The sequence below is a fragment of the Gopherus evgoodei genome, chromosome 4 (assembly GCF_007399415.2).
Source record: "Gopherus evgoodei ecotype Sinaloan lineage chromosome 4, rGopEvg1_v1.p, whole genome shotgun sequence".
Lineage (NCBI taxonomy): Eukaryota > Metazoa > Chordata > Testudines > Testudinidae > Gopherus > Gopherus evgoodei.
In genome coordinates this window covers 149,095,364-149,114,615 of record NC_044325.1, presented here as the reverse complement: position 1 = coordinate 149,114,615, position 19,252 = coordinate 149,095,364, and the positions used below count along the sequence as shown (strand labels likewise).

General features: G+C 54.0%; 2 protein-coding genes across 5 annotated transcripts in view; both read left to right on the top strand.

The window, feature by feature from the left end:
* NRAS (NRAS proto-oncogene, GTPase) overlaps window positions 1–6,386 on the top strand; it is a 32,160-nt gene extending 25,774 nt beyond the window's left edge. The window contains exon 6 of the mRNA XM_030561798.1: window positions 6,368–6,386. The gene's annotated coding sequence lies outside the window, so the exon portion shown is untranslated. The remainder of the gene's footprint in view (window positions 1–6,367) is intronic.
* AMPD1 (adenosine monophosphate deaminase 1) overlaps window positions 1–17,420 on the top strand; it is a 37,109-nt gene extending 19,689 nt beyond the window's left edge. For 2 of the 4 annotated variants that reach the window (XM_030561792.1, XM_030561794.1), the window contains exons 2-15: window positions 6,368–6,542; window positions 7,736–7,898; window positions 9,159–9,324; window positions 10,219–10,438; window positions 10,888–11,017; window positions 11,455–11,649; window positions 11,958–12,089; window positions 12,224–12,387; window positions 12,569–12,695; window positions 13,297–13,460; window positions 15,403–15,523; window positions 16,205–16,378; window positions 16,582–16,692; window positions 17,043–17,420. In XM_030561792.1, the coding sequence (XP_030417652.1) occupies window positions 6,370–6,542; window positions 7,736–7,898; window positions 9,159–9,324; window positions 10,219–10,438; window positions 10,888–11,017; window positions 11,455–11,649; window positions 11,958–12,089; window positions 12,224–12,387; window positions 12,569–12,695; window positions 13,297–13,460; window positions 15,403–15,523; window positions 16,205–16,378; window positions 16,582–16,692; window positions 17,043–17,201 (2,199 nt within the window). In that variant the 5' untranslated portion in view covers window positions 6,368–6,369 and the 3' untranslated portion in view covers window positions 17,202–17,420. Of the gene's footprint in view, window positions 1–339; window positions 508–6,118; window positions 6,258–6,367; window positions 6,543–7,735; window positions 7,899–9,158; window positions 9,325–10,218; window positions 10,439–10,887; window positions 11,018–11,454; window positions 11,650–11,957; window positions 12,090–12,223; window positions 12,388–12,568; window positions 12,696–13,296; window positions 13,461–15,402; window positions 15,524–16,204; window positions 16,379–16,581; window positions 16,693–17,042 lie in introns of those variants that run through there. The other 2 variants (XM_030561790.1, XM_030561791.1) reach the window with 2 other exon arrangements.
* The last annotated feature ends 1,832 nt before the right edge of the window (window positions 17,421–19,252 follow it).

Here is a 19,252-nt window from a genome sequence, read left to right as displayed (position 1 = left end):
TTGCCCAGGCAGCACAGTTCCCCACACTGCTGAGTCAGAAGCTGAAGAGTGATTTTGTCAGCATACTGTGCTGTACGCATTCCAGGTGTTTCTTTAAACAGGAACATCTCTTTAATTCCAGTATTTGCTAAGTCAAATAATATCGGAATAATGTCAACATTTGCCAAGTCAAAAGGGCATGATGAATAATTCCAGGAATTGTCTCCTGGTGGCACAGACTCTAAGTTCTGCATTAGCTTTCTGGTACTTCAGGGTCAATAAAGTTGATGCTGGCCTTCGGCTTCACCTGTTTCACTGAGACTGCTCTTGGCTGCAACTTTAAATAGTTCCACATCTGATCCCTCCTCTCCTTTTAGAGAGGGGACTCTGGTTACACAGGGATATAGAGCAGTAAAATTTGTGTTAGGCTGTTGTGCAGCTTTACTCAGCCGCCCGCACTCCCTCACTGCAGTGGTTACTTGGGGCTCCAACAGCTTGTAGCAAAGATGCCACAAGTGAAAGTTGCAGGTAGGTCTAAGAAAAGCCAATGAGGTGAGCAGCCAGAGAGTTCTCTTTGTAAACTGCAAAGTCTATCTTGATGTGCCCATTATTTTCTGGTGATGCAGATGGCAGCAACCAAAGCTTAAAGGGGGTCTCTTGCTTTTTGTTTGGGGATAAAGAGGCAGCTACATGCTACATTGTAGATGGCACAGACACAAGGTGAAATCCTGGCCCTACTGAAGTCAAGGGGAGTTTTGCGGTTGATTTTAATGGAGCCAGGATTTCACATAGAAGATGTACAGGATGATAGGCCAAATAAGGGAGACGCACGACTGCAAATAAATGCACTGAATTAAATGGCCAGGTGAGTGGATACCACCATGCAGAAGGCAAAGCCAGTGGACAGGTCCCAGAACTAGGACCTGCTGAGCATGTAGAGGGGTGGTAAAGCAAACTGGGCTCAGTCCTAACACTCAACTTGCAGTTGTGCCTGATGCCAGCACCCCAGCTGAAGCCAAATGTCTGGCTGTATCATGAATGTATCTGAAGAGAGAGAGGGTGGGCAAAAAGAATTGGAGCTACTGGAGATTCCCTGTTGTTCTGTCTGGCAAGTAGAGAAGCAATGTGCTCCTGCAGATTTGGACACTGAGTGAAGCTGTGATGCTCTTCTCACGTTAAACTAGCAAGAAATGATTTGTGGCTTGGGGAGAACGTGGAGCAGAAACGTGAAGAGTTTGCAGCAAGGGTAAGGAGCTGACTTGGTAGCTCAGGACTGAAAATCCTTCCTGCTCCTCCATCACTCATCAAGCCTCCAGCATTTATCAGACTAGCCTTAGTACCAAGTGCTACACGGGTCTGCCCGCATCCCAGGTATAGCGAGGTGTGTAAGGCTGTGCTAGGTTAATGGCTCAGCGTACTGTAGGGTGACCAGATAGCAAGTGTGAAAAATCCGGACGGGGGTGAGGGCTAATAGGCACTTATATAAGAAAAAGCCCTGAATATCGGGATTGTCCCTATAATGCTAATATTGATGGGAGGGAGATGCATCTGGGGACTTGTGAGAGCTGATCATCTGTTTGTTTTTATTTTACCTCCAACAGCAGACGAGAAACATGAATATTACTGGCCCTTCCTTGTGTGGCTGCTGGGGTATGAATCAGACAAATTATCACTAGAAATAGCCAATAGACAAATGACAATGGCAATATGTTAACAGTTCAAGAAGTAGTCATTTCTCAGCAGTACATGCCAGGAAACATCAGTTTTCTCCCAAATCTAACAGGCACCTCACTTCTCTGCTGTGTGACTCATGCTAACCTAGCATTCTCTGGCCACCTCCTGCTCTCGCTGCAGTCAATCCACAGACTTGACTGGGACCAAGAGCAGAGCCTTAGTCTCCTTTATCCAGGTCAGGGGGCCACAATGCGCAGCCCCTTGCACCCTCCCCTTCTACTGTGGACATGGTGAGGACAAACTGATCATCTGCAAATGCTGGGAAACCCACACACCCAGTGTCCCCATCTGCCAGCAAGATTTGAGCAGAGTAGTGGTTCAGAAGTTGCATTTATTCTGATAACGAGAATGCAACTAGCTACAACAACTCAGTGTCATCCCTCAGGTTCACGGCAACTCACCACTCCCTGGCCCTTGTGTCACATAGATCTGGAGCTGCTTATATAGCAAAACCAGAACTGCTGAGAAATGGACACAACTCCTGAATTTACAGTGATGCTGCTGCTGGATGCAGAGTTGAGCATGAGCCTCTTTGCCCCAGGAGCTTGTAGCTGCTGGGAACAAGGTTGCCTCAGCAGCCGTCTCTCAAGGGTGGAACCTTAGAGCTGAAATTCAAATGCCGAGGATAAAATGCTGCTGCCTCGCTGAGGCCATGTCCGAGTAGAAGCTGTGGGTTCAGAGCAGGAACTCCCCCAGTTCAGTTGTTCCTGTCATGCAGTTGGGGCCCAGTCCTGGCACCTCATCACCTGCTCATTGTACATCTATGAAGAGGTGTTGCATGTGCATATCCCCAGCACAGGCCATCCTCCAGCCTTCTGCGCATCACAGTTCACATCCCTCCTGCCATACATCAAATTCATGGGCTGCTCAGCTCCCATTCATGGGCTGCCCAGGCTCACTGTGGGGCGGTTAGGTCCAGGGAACATTCACTTTCTGGAGCTGTTCCAAGGTGGCTGTGGCCCGCAGTGGGCCATGAGGAGGCCAGACACTGCTTCAACCCCCTAGAAGTGGCTGAGTCCTTGCTAATGCCTTGCAGCTTTACGTGGCATGTCAGTTGTGCATAGTTATGCTGGCCTCCTGCACAGGCCCCTTTCCCTTCCAGCAATCTTGAGCTGCACATTGAGGGGTAGAGGAGCTCATTGGTTTGGCTCCCAGGTGGCTGTTTCTGCAAGCTCCATTGTTGCTATAACATCTGGTAGCTTAAGGAAACACTTTTCTAGATGTAAGCCAAGGAATGGTTCTGCTGTCGTGGGGACTTTTCTGGCCTATGTGGTTGCCAATTTTGGCTGGACCTATTCCTGGACAGGGCAAGCCTTAGGGGCAGGCCACCAAGCAACTGCCCAGGGATGCCATGGACAAGCAGTGATGCACAGATACTTCCCCCGATGTTCTGCTGCATCCTGCCCCAGGGGGCTGTGAATGGGGGAGCGAGGAGCAACACCAAGCTCTTACACAGCCCAGGAGGGGAAAGTGATCTGGATGCAGGGAGCCGTGATGCCGGTCCTTGCTTCCCTCTCACAGCCCCCACAGGTGCATGGAGGAGCAGTGTTTGGGGGGGGGAGAGCAAGCAGCAATGCCAGCTGCTTCATGCATCCAGGGCAGTTTTCCCACATGGGTGCAGCAGAGGGGTTCAGGGCTTAGGGGCAAAGGGGGCACAATGCAGGGGTTCGGGTGCAAGAGAGGGGCAGGGGTTGGAGATGCAGATCGCAAGGGAGTGCAGGGTTTGGGGGTGCAGGTGGGGAGTCTATGGAGGCCAGGGACAAAAGGGGGCACCATGCCCGCAGGGGTCAGGAGCACCAAAATGCTAGTTCACCCCAGGTGCCATTTTACCTAAGGCCTGCCCTGTTCCTGGAGGTTTCATCAACACAAAATCGTTAATGGAAAATTAATTTTTAATTTGTGGACACTGCAGGGCAATCCTGGAGAGTTGGCAATCACATACACCACCCTTGTGGAACTGGCTAGCTAAAGGGTCTGAGTCCTCACTCCTATTCCCTTTACTCAGGAGCCTGCCTGCCCTTGAGGGTCCCCTTCCTTCCTCCTATGCGGCAGAGTCCTCTTAACCCCGACAAGGATGGGCCAAGGATCCCTGGGGGGCTGGATCCCAGTCTTGTTGTGGTCACTTAGGACAGTGGCTAGGGTGTCCCCATGGCAGGTGCTCTCCCCGCCCCGGCCACGTCCCCAACCACTGCTCATTACATAGAGTTCAAAGCAAACACGATTGATTAAACAGCAACCAATAAACAGAAAAAAGGCAGGGACGCTGCTGGTGGGTTGCCAGTTTTCAGCCAAACACCCGGTTGAGAAAGGGCCCTGCCCAGTGAAAATGAGCGACTGAGTGAGGGTGGGGGTGGGGTGGGGAGATGGAGTGAGTGGGGCGGGGCCTTGGGGAAGGGGCGGGGCAAGAGTGTTCGGTTTTTTATTTTGTTTGGTCAGAAAGTTGGCAACCCGGGGCTGCCCTCAGGCTCTAGGTGGCAGGGCCCTTCCCCCACCGTTGCCCCCTCCCAGTCCGGCCTGTGACACCCCTTGGCTGGTGACCTCGCCCTGCACTGGGCCCTCTGCACTGCACTGCCCTGCACTGGGGTCCCCCTTCGCGCTCCCCAGCTGCTCACCACACTTGGCTACAGATGGCCCCAGCTCCTGCCTCCGGCGCAGCTCCCCGGGGCGCCCCTCTGCTCGGCGCAGCTCTGCTCCGGCGCAGCTCCCCGGGCCGCCCCTCTGCCCGGCGCGGCTCTGCCTCCGGTGCAGCTCCCCGGGCCGCCCCTCTGGCCGGAGCGGCTCTGCTCCCGGCCCGGCTCTGCTCTCTGGGCTGCTCCTTTCTGGCTCTGCCCCCGGCCCAGCTCCCGCCCCTGCTCTCCCCTTAGCTCAGCCCTGCGCTGCCTCAGGCAGCTCCAGCGCACTCGGAGGTTGGGACCCAGGCTCCTAACTCCCTCATTCGCCTGTCTGCCTTGTCAATCGGGCTGACCTGGAACGCTGACCTCTCCCCATTGGCCCTGGGGACTGTCAGTTTCAGACTCCTGATTTGGCTCTTCCCCTTTCCTTTGACACTGGGTGAGGGGCCAGTGCTCCATTAGTCCCATTACGAATAAAGCACTGGCGAGGGCCAACCAAAAACCCCACTGAGTGTCAGTGGGGGGCCAGCAGTCCCTCACCTAGCGCTTCCAGCCCCATGGAGCAAAACAGGCCAGAAACTCCAGCGGCCCCAGCTTCTGGCCCCAGAGTGTGGAGCACAACCAAATGGCAATGAGGTGTCTGGGGCAGCCAACCGCCAGCGCCATTCATCCCTCATTTGTGGAAGGCCCTGAATGGCACAGAGTAGGACCACCACCAAATCATGTCCATGGCGCTGAGCATAGGCACCAGCTCTACCAGTTCAGGCTGGATCGTCTTTAGCAAATGTCGAGTCCCACCTGCTCGACAAGGTCCCTGGAGCAGCAGCAGGGAAATTCCTGCTCTCCCAGCCCTACCCTCAGGGTCAAGTGAATATAAAAATAGCCACACCAGGTCAGACCAATGGCCCATGTAGCCCAGTGTCCTGTCTCTGACAGTGGCCGGTGCCAGAGGCTATGAACAGAACAGGGCAACTATCACATGCTCCATCCCCTGTCATCCAGTTCCAGCTTCTGGCAGTCCAAGGCTTAAGGACGCCCAGAGCATGAGGCTGAGTCCCTGACCATCTCAGCTAATAGCCCTTAATTACCCTAGCCTCCATGAACTCATCCAGTTCTTTTTTGCACCCAGTTGTACTTTTGGATTTCACAAGAGCCCCTGGCAATGAGTTCCACAGGCTGACTGTGCGTTGTGTGAGGAAGTAATTCCTTGTTGTTGTTTTAAACCTGCAGACTAATAATTTAATTGGGTGACCCCTGATTCATGAGTTATATGAAGAGGTAAATAACACTTCCCTAGTCACTTTCTCCACACCATTCAGGAGCGTATAGTCCCTTGTCATGTTCCATATACCACTTGGGGAGCAGCTCTATGTCCATCTTCATCCTTATCACTGCCTCCATCCTACCTTGGACGCTGTGTGTAGGTAACATGAGGAGAGCAGCACCCAGCTGGGAGGTCAGGGAGGGGCATGTGCTAACTCTCACTCCCCTCCTGTGTGTTCTCCTACATGCCTGTCCCTTCTGCGTCCACCTCCACTAAGTCCCCTGCCCATGGACTTGTTCCCCGCTCAGCCCCAGCCTTCCCCTCGGCTCTGGATCTGCCCCAAGCAAGCATTGCCTGTGGAGTTGGATGAAGTCAGGACTATGGTGACTAGATAGCAAATGTAAAAAATTGGGAAAGGGGTTGGGGTAATGGGTGCCTATATATGAAAAAGCCCCCAAAATTGGGCCTACCCCTATAAAATCGGGACATCTGGTCACCCTAGTCAGGACAAGTCTCTCGCCCCACTTAGCCCATGACAGGCCCTGAGAGATTAGCATGAAGACAATTGCTGTTCCCTTGCTCTCCTGTACTGGGTGGCTGGGACACCCAGCCCTGCTGGGAGATGAAGTGCAGGCAGAAGGGACCAAAGCTGAGTTTCGCTCTGCCAGGTGAGTATGGGGGTTGGAGCACCTCATCCTGCTCGGTGGGAGGAGTCCTGCCTTGTCATGGGTGGCTGGGTGCAGACTGGCCAGGTCACCAGGGCACCTTCTCCCTGCAGAGATGGATGAGGCGATGCGCTTCTTCGCTGAGAAGGTCTTTGCCTCTGAGGTGAAGGATGAGGACAGCAGGCATGAGATCTCACCTTTTGACGTAGAAGAAATCTGCCCCATCTTGCACCATGAAATGAGGGAGCACATGATCCACCAGGAGACCACAGCCACGGCTGACAAGCGGTGAGAGCTGGGTGGGGGGCAGTAGGCCTGGGGCACTGTGGGGAGAGACAGGCTGAAAGCTTCCCACCTCTGACACCTGTCCTGGCCCTGCTAGCCCCCAGCTGTGGGCCCTGCCCTGCCTCTGTATGCCCTTATACCAGGAGAAGAGGATGGAAACTTTAACTATGGCTTGGGAATATCTCAGTGAACCCCCTGGGACAACCTGGGCTGGCCACTGTCTGTCTGGCTAGAGGTTCCCTGGCCATGGCCATGGAGAGCCTGCTGGACAGCTCATGCTGTTTGTTTCCAGCTGCTCTATCACATTACATGCCCAAGCAGCCTCCCTGCCTCCAGCACACACTCCTCCGTAGATGCTGGTGTCTGGTGGCCCCAGGAGTGTTGTCCTGTTGTAAGAGATGGGTATTTCCTGTGAAAGTGTTTGAAAGACCTGACTGACTCCGGCCATACATACATACAGCCTGTCTGTCCAGTCGCTCTGTGCTGCAGGTCTCATCATGCTGCCTGAGCATCGCCCACAGGCTGGTGCATTCAGCCACTGCTCCCCAGAGACAAGTGCTGGGTTGGGCCTCGAGATGAGGGGCCTGGTCCAGGCTCCACCACAGATGCCCTGTGTGCCCTTGGGCCAGTCACTTAGCTTTACCAACCTTGCTGCACGGGGGCAGAGGGGCAACCCCCACTAGTGACTGTGAGGCATTCAGAGACTGTGGTGACAAGGGCCATGCAAGTACTCAGACAGCGTCCAGTTATTCCAGACAATAATCTAGGATTAGTGTCAAATTAAAAGTTGCAAACCCCTGCTATGGCTGGAAACATCATGAAGCTCTGACTTCCGGAGAGCCAAGTTTGTGGGACCAAAGCTTCTGCTGTAGCCTCTGCCTCCCCCACCCCACCCTTTGGCAGACCTGGAACAGGAGCGGGAACATGTCCCTCGCCAGCCAGGCTATCCCATGGCTTGGCCCAAGGAGACAAACAGCATCTGGGATGGCCGAGGCATTGGATTGTACTGTCCTATCTGTGCAGACAGCCCAGGTTTGCGCTGAAACAGGAAAGGACATGCTGCTAATTGCACTATTTCCCTTTGAACACCTGGGCTTAGCCCTTTGACCCCTAGAGCTGGGCAGGGCCCTGCCATGGCTGCAAGGCACATGATGCTGCCAGTGCCCAGGCTGAGGTGGTCCCCGCCTCCTTCGCAGGAAGAAGCGGATTTCCCTGAAGACAATTGCACTGGCTCTGCCCATTGCTGAAACTTCTGCAACCAAACTATCCACCATTGAGGAGTTCATTGCTGCCTCACCACTGTACCAGTCTGTGCCCGACTTCCAGCGTGTGCAGATCACAGGGGACTATGCCTCAGGGGTAAGCTCCAGTGTGCCTCGCTCCCTCCCACATCTTAGCGCCATTTGCTCTCCTGGTCTCCCACTCCATGTCCTCTGCACTCCTCTCTCCTGGCTGCTTGCCTCAATCCCTGCTGTCACCTGGGAGCTGGGAATGTGCACATGAGTACCCCTTGTTTAAATGCATAGGAGAGGCCACTTCTCCCAGCTCAGTCTGGGTAGATGGCAGCACCCTGCTAATTCCCTACTGATCCCAAAGGTGCAAGCCAATGTATGTGGCAGAGAAACTCATGGGCTCTTCTCAGTGGGATGGCTGGGAAGGCACAGGGCCCTTGTGGCCCCTCAAGAAGAGATGCTGGAGGGTGGCAGATGGAACAGTTGCTGAGACCCCTTAGTACCTCCAGCCAGTCACCAGGCCAGGACAGGGGGGCAGAAATGCAAGGCTGTGACTGTGCATTCGCTGAGCTCTGTCACCGTGTGAATTGCGTGCACGCACCTGGTTCAGTGACTGCCTGTGGAGAATCACAGAGAGGCCCCTTTCACCTCAGCCCCACCATGCGCAGGTGCAGCCCCACCATCTTGGATCAGCTTGGGGCCAAGCAACAAAAGCAGGGGCTATTACAGGATGGGGTGGGTTACAGGTTCTTCTGGCAACACACTCCCCAGTGCACTGAGATGGCTGCTCCAGAATCACTCCCTAGCCATGGTCCCAGCCAGTCACTGCAGCTGCTGGGTAGTAATCCCCTGCTCCTGTCGATCGCCAGAGACCTGGGCTTACCTCCTGGGGCTGCCCACACAACACTTGCCTTCTGCAGTAAATTAGATGTGCCAGATCAGATGAAATTGAAGCGGGACCAGCTTGTGCTCCTAAAATAGCCCCTGCAGCACCCTAGGCTGCAGCTTCAGAGTGAGATGTCAGATAGCAGCTGGGAGTTGCGCCTCAGGACAGTGCCTCTAATGGCTTGTCTTGGCCTCTGGGGCTTTCCTTCTATCTCAGCAAGGACCTTTCCCATTGGCCCTGGCCACTGAGCTGCACACAATGCTGTCAGCCAGGCTGAAAGGGCAGGGCTTGGAGAATGGCTGCCAGGCTGACTGCTTGGGCCAGGCATGTGGGGGCGGGCTCCAGGGGAACCCAGGCCTTGCCTTGATTCAACTGTTCTCCAGTACGTGCACAGCAAGCATGTCTGTCTGTGCATCCCAGCAGGGCCAGGAGCTCCCACAGGCCCAGGGCAGGCCCCCACATGGTGCACACACCAATGTCCTCAACAAAAAACTCTTGCAGGTCACAATTGAGGATTTTGAAGTTGTCTGCAGAGGCCTCTACCGGGCTTTGTGCATCCGGGAGAAATACATGCAGAAATCGTTTCAGAGGTTCCCCAAGACCCCGTCCCAGTATCTGCGCAACATAGAAGGCGAGGTTTGGCAAGCCGATGATGGGCACGGCCCAGGTACCTAGCAGCGATGACTTCCAGGGTAACTCACAACCAGCACAAACAGGAAGCCTTTGAAGAACAGCTGGGGAGCCCAGGGCTGTGCAGGCGAGGGGGTGTCCCCAGTAGCAGTGCCTGGGGTGCTGAACCTGCATCTATCTGGAGGAAATGACTCCTGTTGTTGAGGCTACAGGAATGCAGCCTCACCAGCTTGGAACCAGTCTCCTGCAGAGACTGACCCCATGATGTGAGGGGAGTGGAGCCCCTCTGAATGCCTTAACTCTGCCACGCTCCCAGTGGGGTGAGAAGGTATCCTGCTGCCTTGTGAACCATCTTCCGCTGGCGCTCACACTGGAGCGTGACTTGTCCTGTCTCGCCTGGTGTGATTCCTCCCAGGATGCTGTGAGGCTGAGGAAGGGATCTGTCCCTTGCTGAGTGCAGCAAGCTTGGCCAAAGCAGCTAGGAAGGCACTATGTGAAAACAGATCTCTTGTGGCTGCGGGGTCCCCCACATACACTTGTTCATTTCCATGCCCCAGATCCCTCCAGGGCTGTCAGAGCTCCACCAGCAATTTGTGTCTCTGGGCAAGCGGTGCTCTTGCTCAGGCCTCGCAGGCCTGGAGAAACTCAGCAGCCAGAGAGCTGGGATGTCAGCTCCAACACTGGAGAGGAAAGGAGCAGTCCAGGCACTGGGGCAGGGAAGGGTCCCCATAGGATCACATTGGCAGCAGCAGCCTGTGTCTGTCTGGGCCCCATGTTGAGCAGTCATTGGCCTGGCCTTGGGTTCCAGGGTGTGCTACCTGTGTTCATGAGCAGGCCGGTGCTGACTCTTCCCTCAGCCCTGGAGTACAGCCATGTGGCAGAGGCTGGCCTGCCAGGCCCATTGCTTACCTGCACTCTGCCTTCGGGACAGTGTTCAGCCCCCCTGTGAAGGAGGGTGAGGACCCTTTCCGGTCGGACAATCTGCCCGAGGACCTGGGCTACTGCGTCTGCATGCAGAGCGGTGTGGTCTACGTCTATGCCGACACAGCGGCTGCCAGACGAGGGAAACCCAAGGACCTGCCCTACCCCAACCTCGAGGACTTCCTCGATGACATGAACTTCCTCCTCGCCCTGATTGCACAGGGACCCATGTAAGTGCCCAGCCAGGCCCCCGCCCTGTCACACAGAGGGATGTCAGGGGGCCCCAGTCCAGCTGTGCTCCAGCACTGCCAGGGTCTGTGCACTGCAGAACTTTGCAGCCCTCAGGCAGGACACCAGTTCCCACTTCATTCAGAGGGGCTGGCCAGGCCCCCAGCAATACCTGCCAGGCCCCTGGTGCCCAGAGGAGCCCAGCCCTGCTGCAGGCCTCCATGGCTGGGCCCCCTCTAGGACTGAAACCTGGCCTGGAGGAGTTTGTCACGATGCTGACACTGCCCAGCCACTGGCACTATAGGATTCAGGTCATTACAGCAGGAATTTCATGACATATGTGAGCTGCGTGGCAGCCGTGCCCTTGTTTGCACCACCTGCAGCATCCCCAGGTCCCGTGCACTCAGCTGGGCCTGAATGCGCCTGGGTTCTGAACCTTTGTCTCTGTCAGGAAAACCTACGCTCATCGGCGTCTGAAGTTCCTCTCCTCCAAGTTCAGTGTGCACGAGATGCTGAATGAGATGGAGGAGCTGAAGGAGCTGAAGAACAACCCTCATCGGGATTTTTACAACTGCAGGAAGGTGAGGGCCTGGGACAGATGCACAGACATTGCTGGCCTGTCAGATGGGCTGAGCCAGGGGCATGCAGGCTCTGCCTTGACTCCTTCCGCCATAGGGCAGGGGGTGCAGACGCTGGTGCTGCTCAGGAAGCTTTCCCCATCTCGCACCTCTCTATGGGGCAGCACAAGCTGTTGTGACCCCTGAGCAGACCCTGGGTCACCCCTGGAGGCATGAGTGTGCAGAGATGTGGCTGGGGTGCAGGCACAGAGTGTACCCCCTGCTAGCCCCTAGTAGTTACCATCGCTTACTGGGATCCAGGCTGATGTGCTCCCTGATGCCAGGGTAGACTTGCTATGGCTGCAGTCAGTGTCAGCAGCATTCCGTTCTATGGGCCCAGCTGCCCGGCCTCCTAACCACCTGGCCCTTGGCTAGACTGATGGCTCCCCTCTGCCTCGCAGGTGGACACCCACATTCATGCTGCGGCCTGCATGAACCAGAAGCACCTGCTGCACTTCATCAAGAAGTCGTACCGTGTGGATGCAGAGAGGGTCGTGTATGACGCCAAGGGCAAGAAACTCACCCTGAAGCAGCTCTTCCAGCAGCTCGACATGCACCCCTATGACCTGACGGTGGATTCCCTGGATGTTCACGCTGTGAGTCTGTTGGCCTCTGCTGTAAGACGTTCCATGCCTGCCCTCCCGCAGGGCCATGTTCTCACATGACCCATGGGCACCCTCACCTACTTCTTCTAGGGACACTCCATCACATGCCTTCTGTCACCCGGGACCCCTCCCCAGGCACATACTGCACCAGCTCTGTCCCATGGCAGGGTGGCCAATGTTCTTCTCTAGAATTGGGGTTAACCTCTCCTCTCCAGCGAGGCCTTAGTCCATTGCATCCTGCCCCTTTAGGTCCATGAAGCATTATCTGCCCTCGGCTTTGACCCTGATTTGCACCCCAGGGACGCCAGACCTTCCAGCGCTTTGACAAGTTTAATGACAAGTACAACCCGGTGGGAGCCAGTGAGCTGCGTGACCTCTATCTGAAGACAGAAAACACCATCGACGGCGAGTACTTTGCCACACTGATCAAGGTGAGCGGGAGGGGGGATAGGCGGGACACAAGAGGCACCCAACGCAGCAGGAAGGAGCCTGTGTGCCCACAGTATGCCAAGTTCCAGCCATGTGAGTGGGGCACACGTGACCACCTGCACCCTTGCATCTGCAGGAAGTCGGCTCTGACTTGGAGGATGCGAAGTACCAGCACGCGGAACCCCGCCTGTCCATCTATGGGCGCTCGCCGGAGGAGTGGCCCAAGCTGGCCAGCTGGTTCAACAGGCACAGGGTCTACTCCCCCAACATGAAGTGGATGATCCAAGTGCCCAGGATTTAGTACGTGCCATGGGGTGAGATTCCGGGTGTTGGGGCAAGGCTGGCGGCAGCAGGAACATACTGACTTACTGACGTGGCAGCTGTGGGGCATCTGTAGAGGGGCCGCAGGAGGAGGTGTTCTGTCCATGCTGGGAGCTGTGCAGCTCTCCTGCTGGAGGCTAACCCTGGTCTCTGTCCCCAGCGACGTGTTCAGGGCCAAGAACTTCCTCCCCCACTTTGGGAAGATGCTGGAGAATATTTTTGTGCCTGTGTTTGAAGCAACAATCAGTCCTCAGGCCAACAAGGAGCTGAGCGTATTCCTGCGACACGTGAGTGCTGCACAGAGAGGCCTGGGCCTGACGAAGTGCTGAGGGGAGGGGTGGTGCCTCTGGGGCTCAGACCCCACCACTATCTGCCATACTGGTAAGCTCAGCATTAGCACCGAGCCCTCCCTCACAGGTCGGGAAAGTCGGCCTTCCACCCTCCCTGCTCTGGCCTCAACCAGAAAAATGGGTTGGGGTTGGGAAGTGGCAGGAGAGGGAGGCCTGTGAGATGAGTGAGCAAGCTCCCTTCTGAGTTGCCTGGTGCTAGGCCATTAAGAGGGGCCCAGGCTAGCAGGTGGAGCCTGGCACCCCTCCTGCTCTGCATGTGCCAGGCTCTGCATGGGGTTCTGAGCAGGGTGGGCAGGGGATGTGCTGGGGGAGCTGGGCCCCTCCTGCACTGCATGTGCTGTGGTGCTTGGGATGAGGGTGGTGTCAGGCACTCAGTGCCGTGTGTCCTGGGTCGGGGAGATGGGTGTCCGAGGTTGCTTAGCCCATGAGGAGGGAGGTGACGTCTGGCTTTGCTCACAGCACCCACTCAATTGGGAGAGCCCTAGGAGCCAGGGGAGGGCGGTGGGCCTGACCCACTCCTGTCTGCTTGCGCCAGCAGATCACTGGCTTTGATAGCGTGGACGACGAGTCCAAGCACAGTGGGCACATGTTTTCCACCAAGAGCCCCAAGCCGGACAAGTGGAGCCATGAGAAGAACCCGTCCTACACCTACTACCTGTACTACATGTACGCCAACATCACGGTGCTCAACAACCTCCGCAGGTGGGTCACTGCATGGGGGATCTGTGCTGCTGGTGCCCTCTGGTGGGGACCTAGTTCATGGGCTGTGACCAGGTCCTAGTGGGGGCCAGCTGTGGTCACTCAATTAGGGAAAGGTGCAAAGATTGGGACAGACAATCCCCATAAAACTGGTGGATATTCCAATACTTAGATTTATCAGGCCAGCATAAACCAGCTTCTTTACTACCTTAACGGTGACACAGAAGTCCAAACAACACAATTCCCTTAAAGCAAGGGTTCTCAAACTGGGGGTTGGGATCCTCAGGGGGTCATGAGGTTATTATGTGAGGAGTTGTGAGCTGTCAACCTCCACCCAAACCCTGTTTTGCCTCCAGCATATATAATAGTGTTAAATATATTAAAAAGTGTTTTTAATTTATTAGGGGGTGGGGATCAAACTGAGGCTTGCTATGTGAAAGGGGTCACCAGTACAAAAGTTTGAGATCCACTGCCTTAAAGTAATCCAGTCTCAGGCCTCCATCTGGGTACCCATGTCAAATATGATGAAAATGACTGAAAATCTTATTTCATCATATAAAATAAAAGGTTCTACCTATGCCAAAGGATCAGACACATTACCTCCCAGGTTATTGAATATTCCAGATCTTACCTAAATACACACTACAGACAATTCTTAATAACTAAACTAAACTTTGTTCAAAAACAAAAGAGAGAGTGTGGGGTTAAAAGATCAATATACATACAGACATGAGTTCAGTTCACTGATGTTCAGATTAATCGCATAGATGGTGAGCTTTGTAGTTTCAAAGAGTTCTTTCAGAAATAGTTCATAGGTTATAGTCCAATATTCAAAGATCATATTCAGGGCGTACCAGCATAACTGGGACCTCAGTCTTGTGACTCAAACTTCCCCTGATGAAGCCTAAGCAGATCTGAAATGTTAGAATCGGGACCCGAGAATCTTTTATACAATTTCATGTCTTTTGACAAGTTGGAATTTGAAAGGTAATTAGCATGACTTTGAAGGAGGTCCATCACCAGTACTTAGCTATAGAATTAATATAAGGCAATTTGCTTGTTCCTCCATCATTCACAGATTATTTGCTATACATTTCAAAGAGAGATGAATACAGAGATATCCCGTGTTTACAATTCATTTAAATTATAGGATGTTCTTTTGACCTCTGAATTATCAGAATACAGCATAGACAGGGACTGTTGATTACATTGTGGACCTTACTCATACATATGTAACTACACAAAAACACAAACATTATCTCCTCACAGTGTCTTTTGAGGGTTATTTATTTTGCAGGATGTTTAACCCTTTCTAGCCATGCATCACATGGGCATTGCGCCCCATATGGAGGGAGGGGATGCTGGCTGTGAGTTGCCTCTGGCAGAAGCACAAAGGGACCTGTGTTCGTGCTGTGCAGGTGGTGCTAGGGCAGATCTGCTGGGGTCTGTGCTTCCAGGGTGGAGATTGGCCAGTGGGGGAGCCCAGAGCCAGCCATTTTTGAAGCTTCCTTGATAGCGGGGAGACATGAGCAATTGTGGCAAACACCTGGGCTCAGCTGAGACTGTCCCTTGCACCCAGTCTGAACGCACTAGGGAGAATAAAGGGCAAACACTGAGGCCTGGGGCTGGGCTGGGCTGAGCTCTGGGGGTCCTCTCCCTGTGAGCGGGTCTAGCTGGGCTCTGGGGGTCCTGTCCCTGGGAGCAGGTCTGGCTAGGCTCTGGGGATCTCGGCCCTGGAAGAGGGTCTGACTAGGCTCTTGGGGTCCCTCCCTGGAAGTGGGCTTCCAACTCAGCTTCAGCTCCCACCTAGCAATGCCCTCCTACTCCCTGCATTAGCCCCATGTTTAGGTGCTGGAACTAGGGGTGCTGGAGGTGCTGCTGCAGCCCCTGGCTTGGAGAGGTTTCCATCATACACAGGGGTTACTGTATTGCTGTCTATACATAGGGAACGCGGCATGAACACCTTCCTGTTCCGACCCCACTGCGGGGAAGCCGGGGCCATCACCCACCTGCTCGCAGCCTTCATGACAGCAGATAATATCTCCCATGGCCTGAACCTAAAGAAGGTGAGTATGGGGGAGAGTCGCTTAATGTCATTCCCCCCTGCCCCCGCCCCCACTCTTATGAGCTGCATGGCTCCAGCGGTGCAGGGGGATGGTCTGGCCAAGGCCCATCTTCACAGCCAATGCCAGTGGCTCTTGCTTCATACCCTCCCACTGGCCCTGCAGGGCTGGGGCCCGCACGCAGACAATAAGTGACTTGCCCAGACCAACCTGGAGGTGTGTGTGACAGGGCTGGCAATTGAACCTAGGTTTCCTGAGCCCCAGTCTGGTGCCATAGCCCCACTCCACATGACTTTTACACACTGAACTGTAATATGCTGTCCCATGTCACTCAAACACAGCCCCCCACCTGGAGCACTACGTGTTCCCCAGCACTGAGATCCCTGCTCTGGGCCGTCTGCTTGGAGAAAATGCTGAGGAGGTGGGAATCTGTGCTTGCAGGGTGCACAGACCATGGAGGAACCAATTGGCTTAAGCCAAGAGCAAAGCCCAGATCTACTCTCTGTGGTTTTATGGGACAGTGACTGACCCTCCCCTTCTCGGAAAGCAGCTGTGAGCTCTGCCTCCCAGCTCTCTTTGCCAGGGCATGGAAGGGTTGGACTGTAGGTAGTGGAGAAGCAGCAGAATCTGCCACCGCCCTGCTCCCCACCTCTGTCCTGAAGACGGCCATGCTCTTCCTTTCAGAGTCCTGTGCTGCAGTACCTGTATTTTCTTGCCCAAATCCCCATTGCTATGTCCCCGCTCAGCAACAACAGCCTCTTCCTTGAATACGCCAAAAACCCACTGCTGGACTTCCACCAGAAAGGCCTGATGGTCTCTCTTTCCACGGACGACCCCATGCAGTTCCACTACACCAAGGTATGGTGCCAGGGCAGGCCTGGGCATGGAAATACCACTCGGTCCTTCCGTTGCACTTCAGTATGGGGACATGGGAGCTATTTGTACAGCACCCAGCACAATGGGGCCCTGCTCTGAGAGGGCCCTGGGCACTGCTGTAACAGAGTAATGGGAATGCCTGCTGCACCCCCATAGGCAAAGAGCTGATTCTTGTGTTGCTCTAGGAGCCCCTGATGGAGGAATATGCCATTGCTGCCCAAGTCTTCAAACTCAGCACCTGTGACATGTGTGAGATTGCCAGGAACAGTGTCCTGCAGTGTGGTCTGTCCCATGAGGTATGTCTGTCTGTCTGCCACATCTCCCTGGGGGAGGGACCACCTGCTCAGCAGTTCGCTAGTGGCCTGGCAGTGAGGATGTCCCTTCCTGCAGCTGTCTCCATGTGTGCATCAGAGTGGGTGGGGGAGCTGGAGCGATGGCTCTGCCTGTTCGGAGAGTGACACCTCAGACCTGGTGCTAAAGGGAATTTGAGACACAGAAGCAGCTTCTCTGGGAGGCTGCAGAGGCCTGCCAGCGCTAACCTGTGCACAGCATGGGCAGCCGGGATCCTGCAGAGGGAAGCTGTCAGAGGGAAATGAGGGCATAGATCCATGCAGTGCCTTTCATTCTACTCCCTTGTCTCTGCCAGGAGAAGACCAAATTCCTGGGGGAGAATTACCGTGAGGAGGGGCCCGAAGGCAACAACATCTGGAAGACAAATGTAGCTCAGATCCGCATAGCCTATCGCTATGAAACCTGGTGCTACGAACTCAACCTCATTGCAGAGGGGCTGAAAACCACGGAGTAGATCCCAAACCTGCCTGGACCCTGATGCCTCCTCCACTTTGTCAGGGCCTGGGGCAGCCCAGAGCCCCACCCATGACTGCACTTTGCTTTCTTGTGGCAGCAGCACTGGGAGATCATGTCCTTTCTCTATGATGTTATTAGCCCTGGGTGTTCAAAAATCACTAGTCAGGCCCTGAAAATCATGAGATTTTTAACAAATAATAAAGCTGGATTCTTTTTCTTTGCTGTGTGGTTTCTAGGTCACTCGGTGTCATGTTTTCAGGTATTTCTCTGTAGCCATGAAGGCTGGAAATATACTTTTTGCAAGCAAAAAGTGAGAATCTCTCTTAATCACAGTACTCCAGGAGCTGGAGCTTTAATAAAAAAATCAGATATTGTGACTGGCGAATAAATCACCAGAGGTGGCAACACAAATTCTGACTGTTCAGATATTCACAAATCAGAAGCAAATGACTCAGCTCCAGCCTTCTACAAGTGCTGTATCAATGCTGTATGTGAAGTACCTCCCAGCCCTGCGACAGGCTGTACTGCACCAGCTCACATTGTGTGGATAAGCCTATTCTGAGGGAATCAGCCCTGCAAAGCTTGAAGCCGCCCACCCTCTTGGCAAGTGCTGACAGTGAGGGGGCACAAACAAGGACCACATCAAGGCTATACTAGCTCTGTCCCTTGGAGCCCATGTAAGCAATAGGCCAGAAGGCAATAGCAGCCCTGCATGGATGGGAGTCAGGGAAGGGTGGAGCTGGCAGGCTTCCACTCTCTCTCACACACACATGAGCATGTGCTGGAGGTGTCTGGGTGGGGGACTGGCTGAACTGTGTTGCCCTGAGCCAGTGACAGGAAGAAATTTGCTCTCACTGGACTGAAAGACAAATTGAGTAGCCAGTGAATCCCAGGTGGTAGCCAATAACTGGCCTAACTCCCACTAGTCCGTTTTTGTTCAGAAACTGTTACTCAGCACCCTAAATGTGAAATGGTCAAATTCTTTCCTTGCCTTTGTAAGCCTCAGCCCAGGTTGTTAACAGATAGCCTAATATCCCAACTATGAGCCGTCCCCCCAATAGTTTAAACAGCTGCTGTTTTCTCTCTCAGCTGTCATCAGTACACAAATGCCCTTTCTCTGTTAGTCTCATCTACCTAGCTAAATTCTTACTTTGATCATGACATCTCCATGACTTATGGCTGGGTTGAGTGGGCACAAGAAATACCATTAAAAGGTAAACTGCAGCCGGAATCGTATCAGTGCTGGTTGTTGCCTTGCTTCAGCCCCTACTATTCTATTGCAGTAGCACCTAGGATCCCTGGTCATGGACCAGTCCCCCACTGTGCTAGGTGCTGCACAAACACAGAACGTAAAGATGGTCATGTCTGGAAATAAATCTTTCACTAGGTGGCTGAAGGCTGAAATTGCTCTGTTCATATCAGTGGTACGTAACGAAGGTTAGAACATAATCAAGCACATACGGATCTGCTGCCATACCCCATCATCATTACTATTTGTAGACCCATAGCATGCAAAGGCTCCCCTTGTGATGGGCACTGCACAGCCAGAGTATGTCAGTTTGTTAGTTTGACCATGTGCTTGATTGTTTGTTTGAGAAGTGTGAATTGGGAGTGGTTTGTTCCTGGTTGGCCTTGAATGGCCCTGACTGTTATAAAAAAGCAGTCAGCAGTGAACCAGCTGAGCAGCGAACAGTGGAGGCTAACAGAGGGAGTTTGCCTGGGGAGAGCCCACTGAGGCTTTCATCTCGCTGGCTTCTGTGAGTTGCTGCAACAGCTGAGGAAGCTCTTAGAAGGAAGAAATTATGGAATGTGAGCGTTCAGCTGATGTAACCTGCTCAGGTTCTGCCATGCGTGTCTTTCTTCCACAGGACAGAAGCGACTTTCGCTGTACAAAGTGCAAGCTGGTCTCCATATTGGAAGAGAAGGTTCAAGGTCTGGAGAAACAAGTATCGACCCTGTGTTGCATAAGAGAAAATGAAGATTTCCTGGACAGATGTCAGGATATGCTTCTACAGGCACAACGTTCTGAAGAATTGGAGCAGGCTGTGC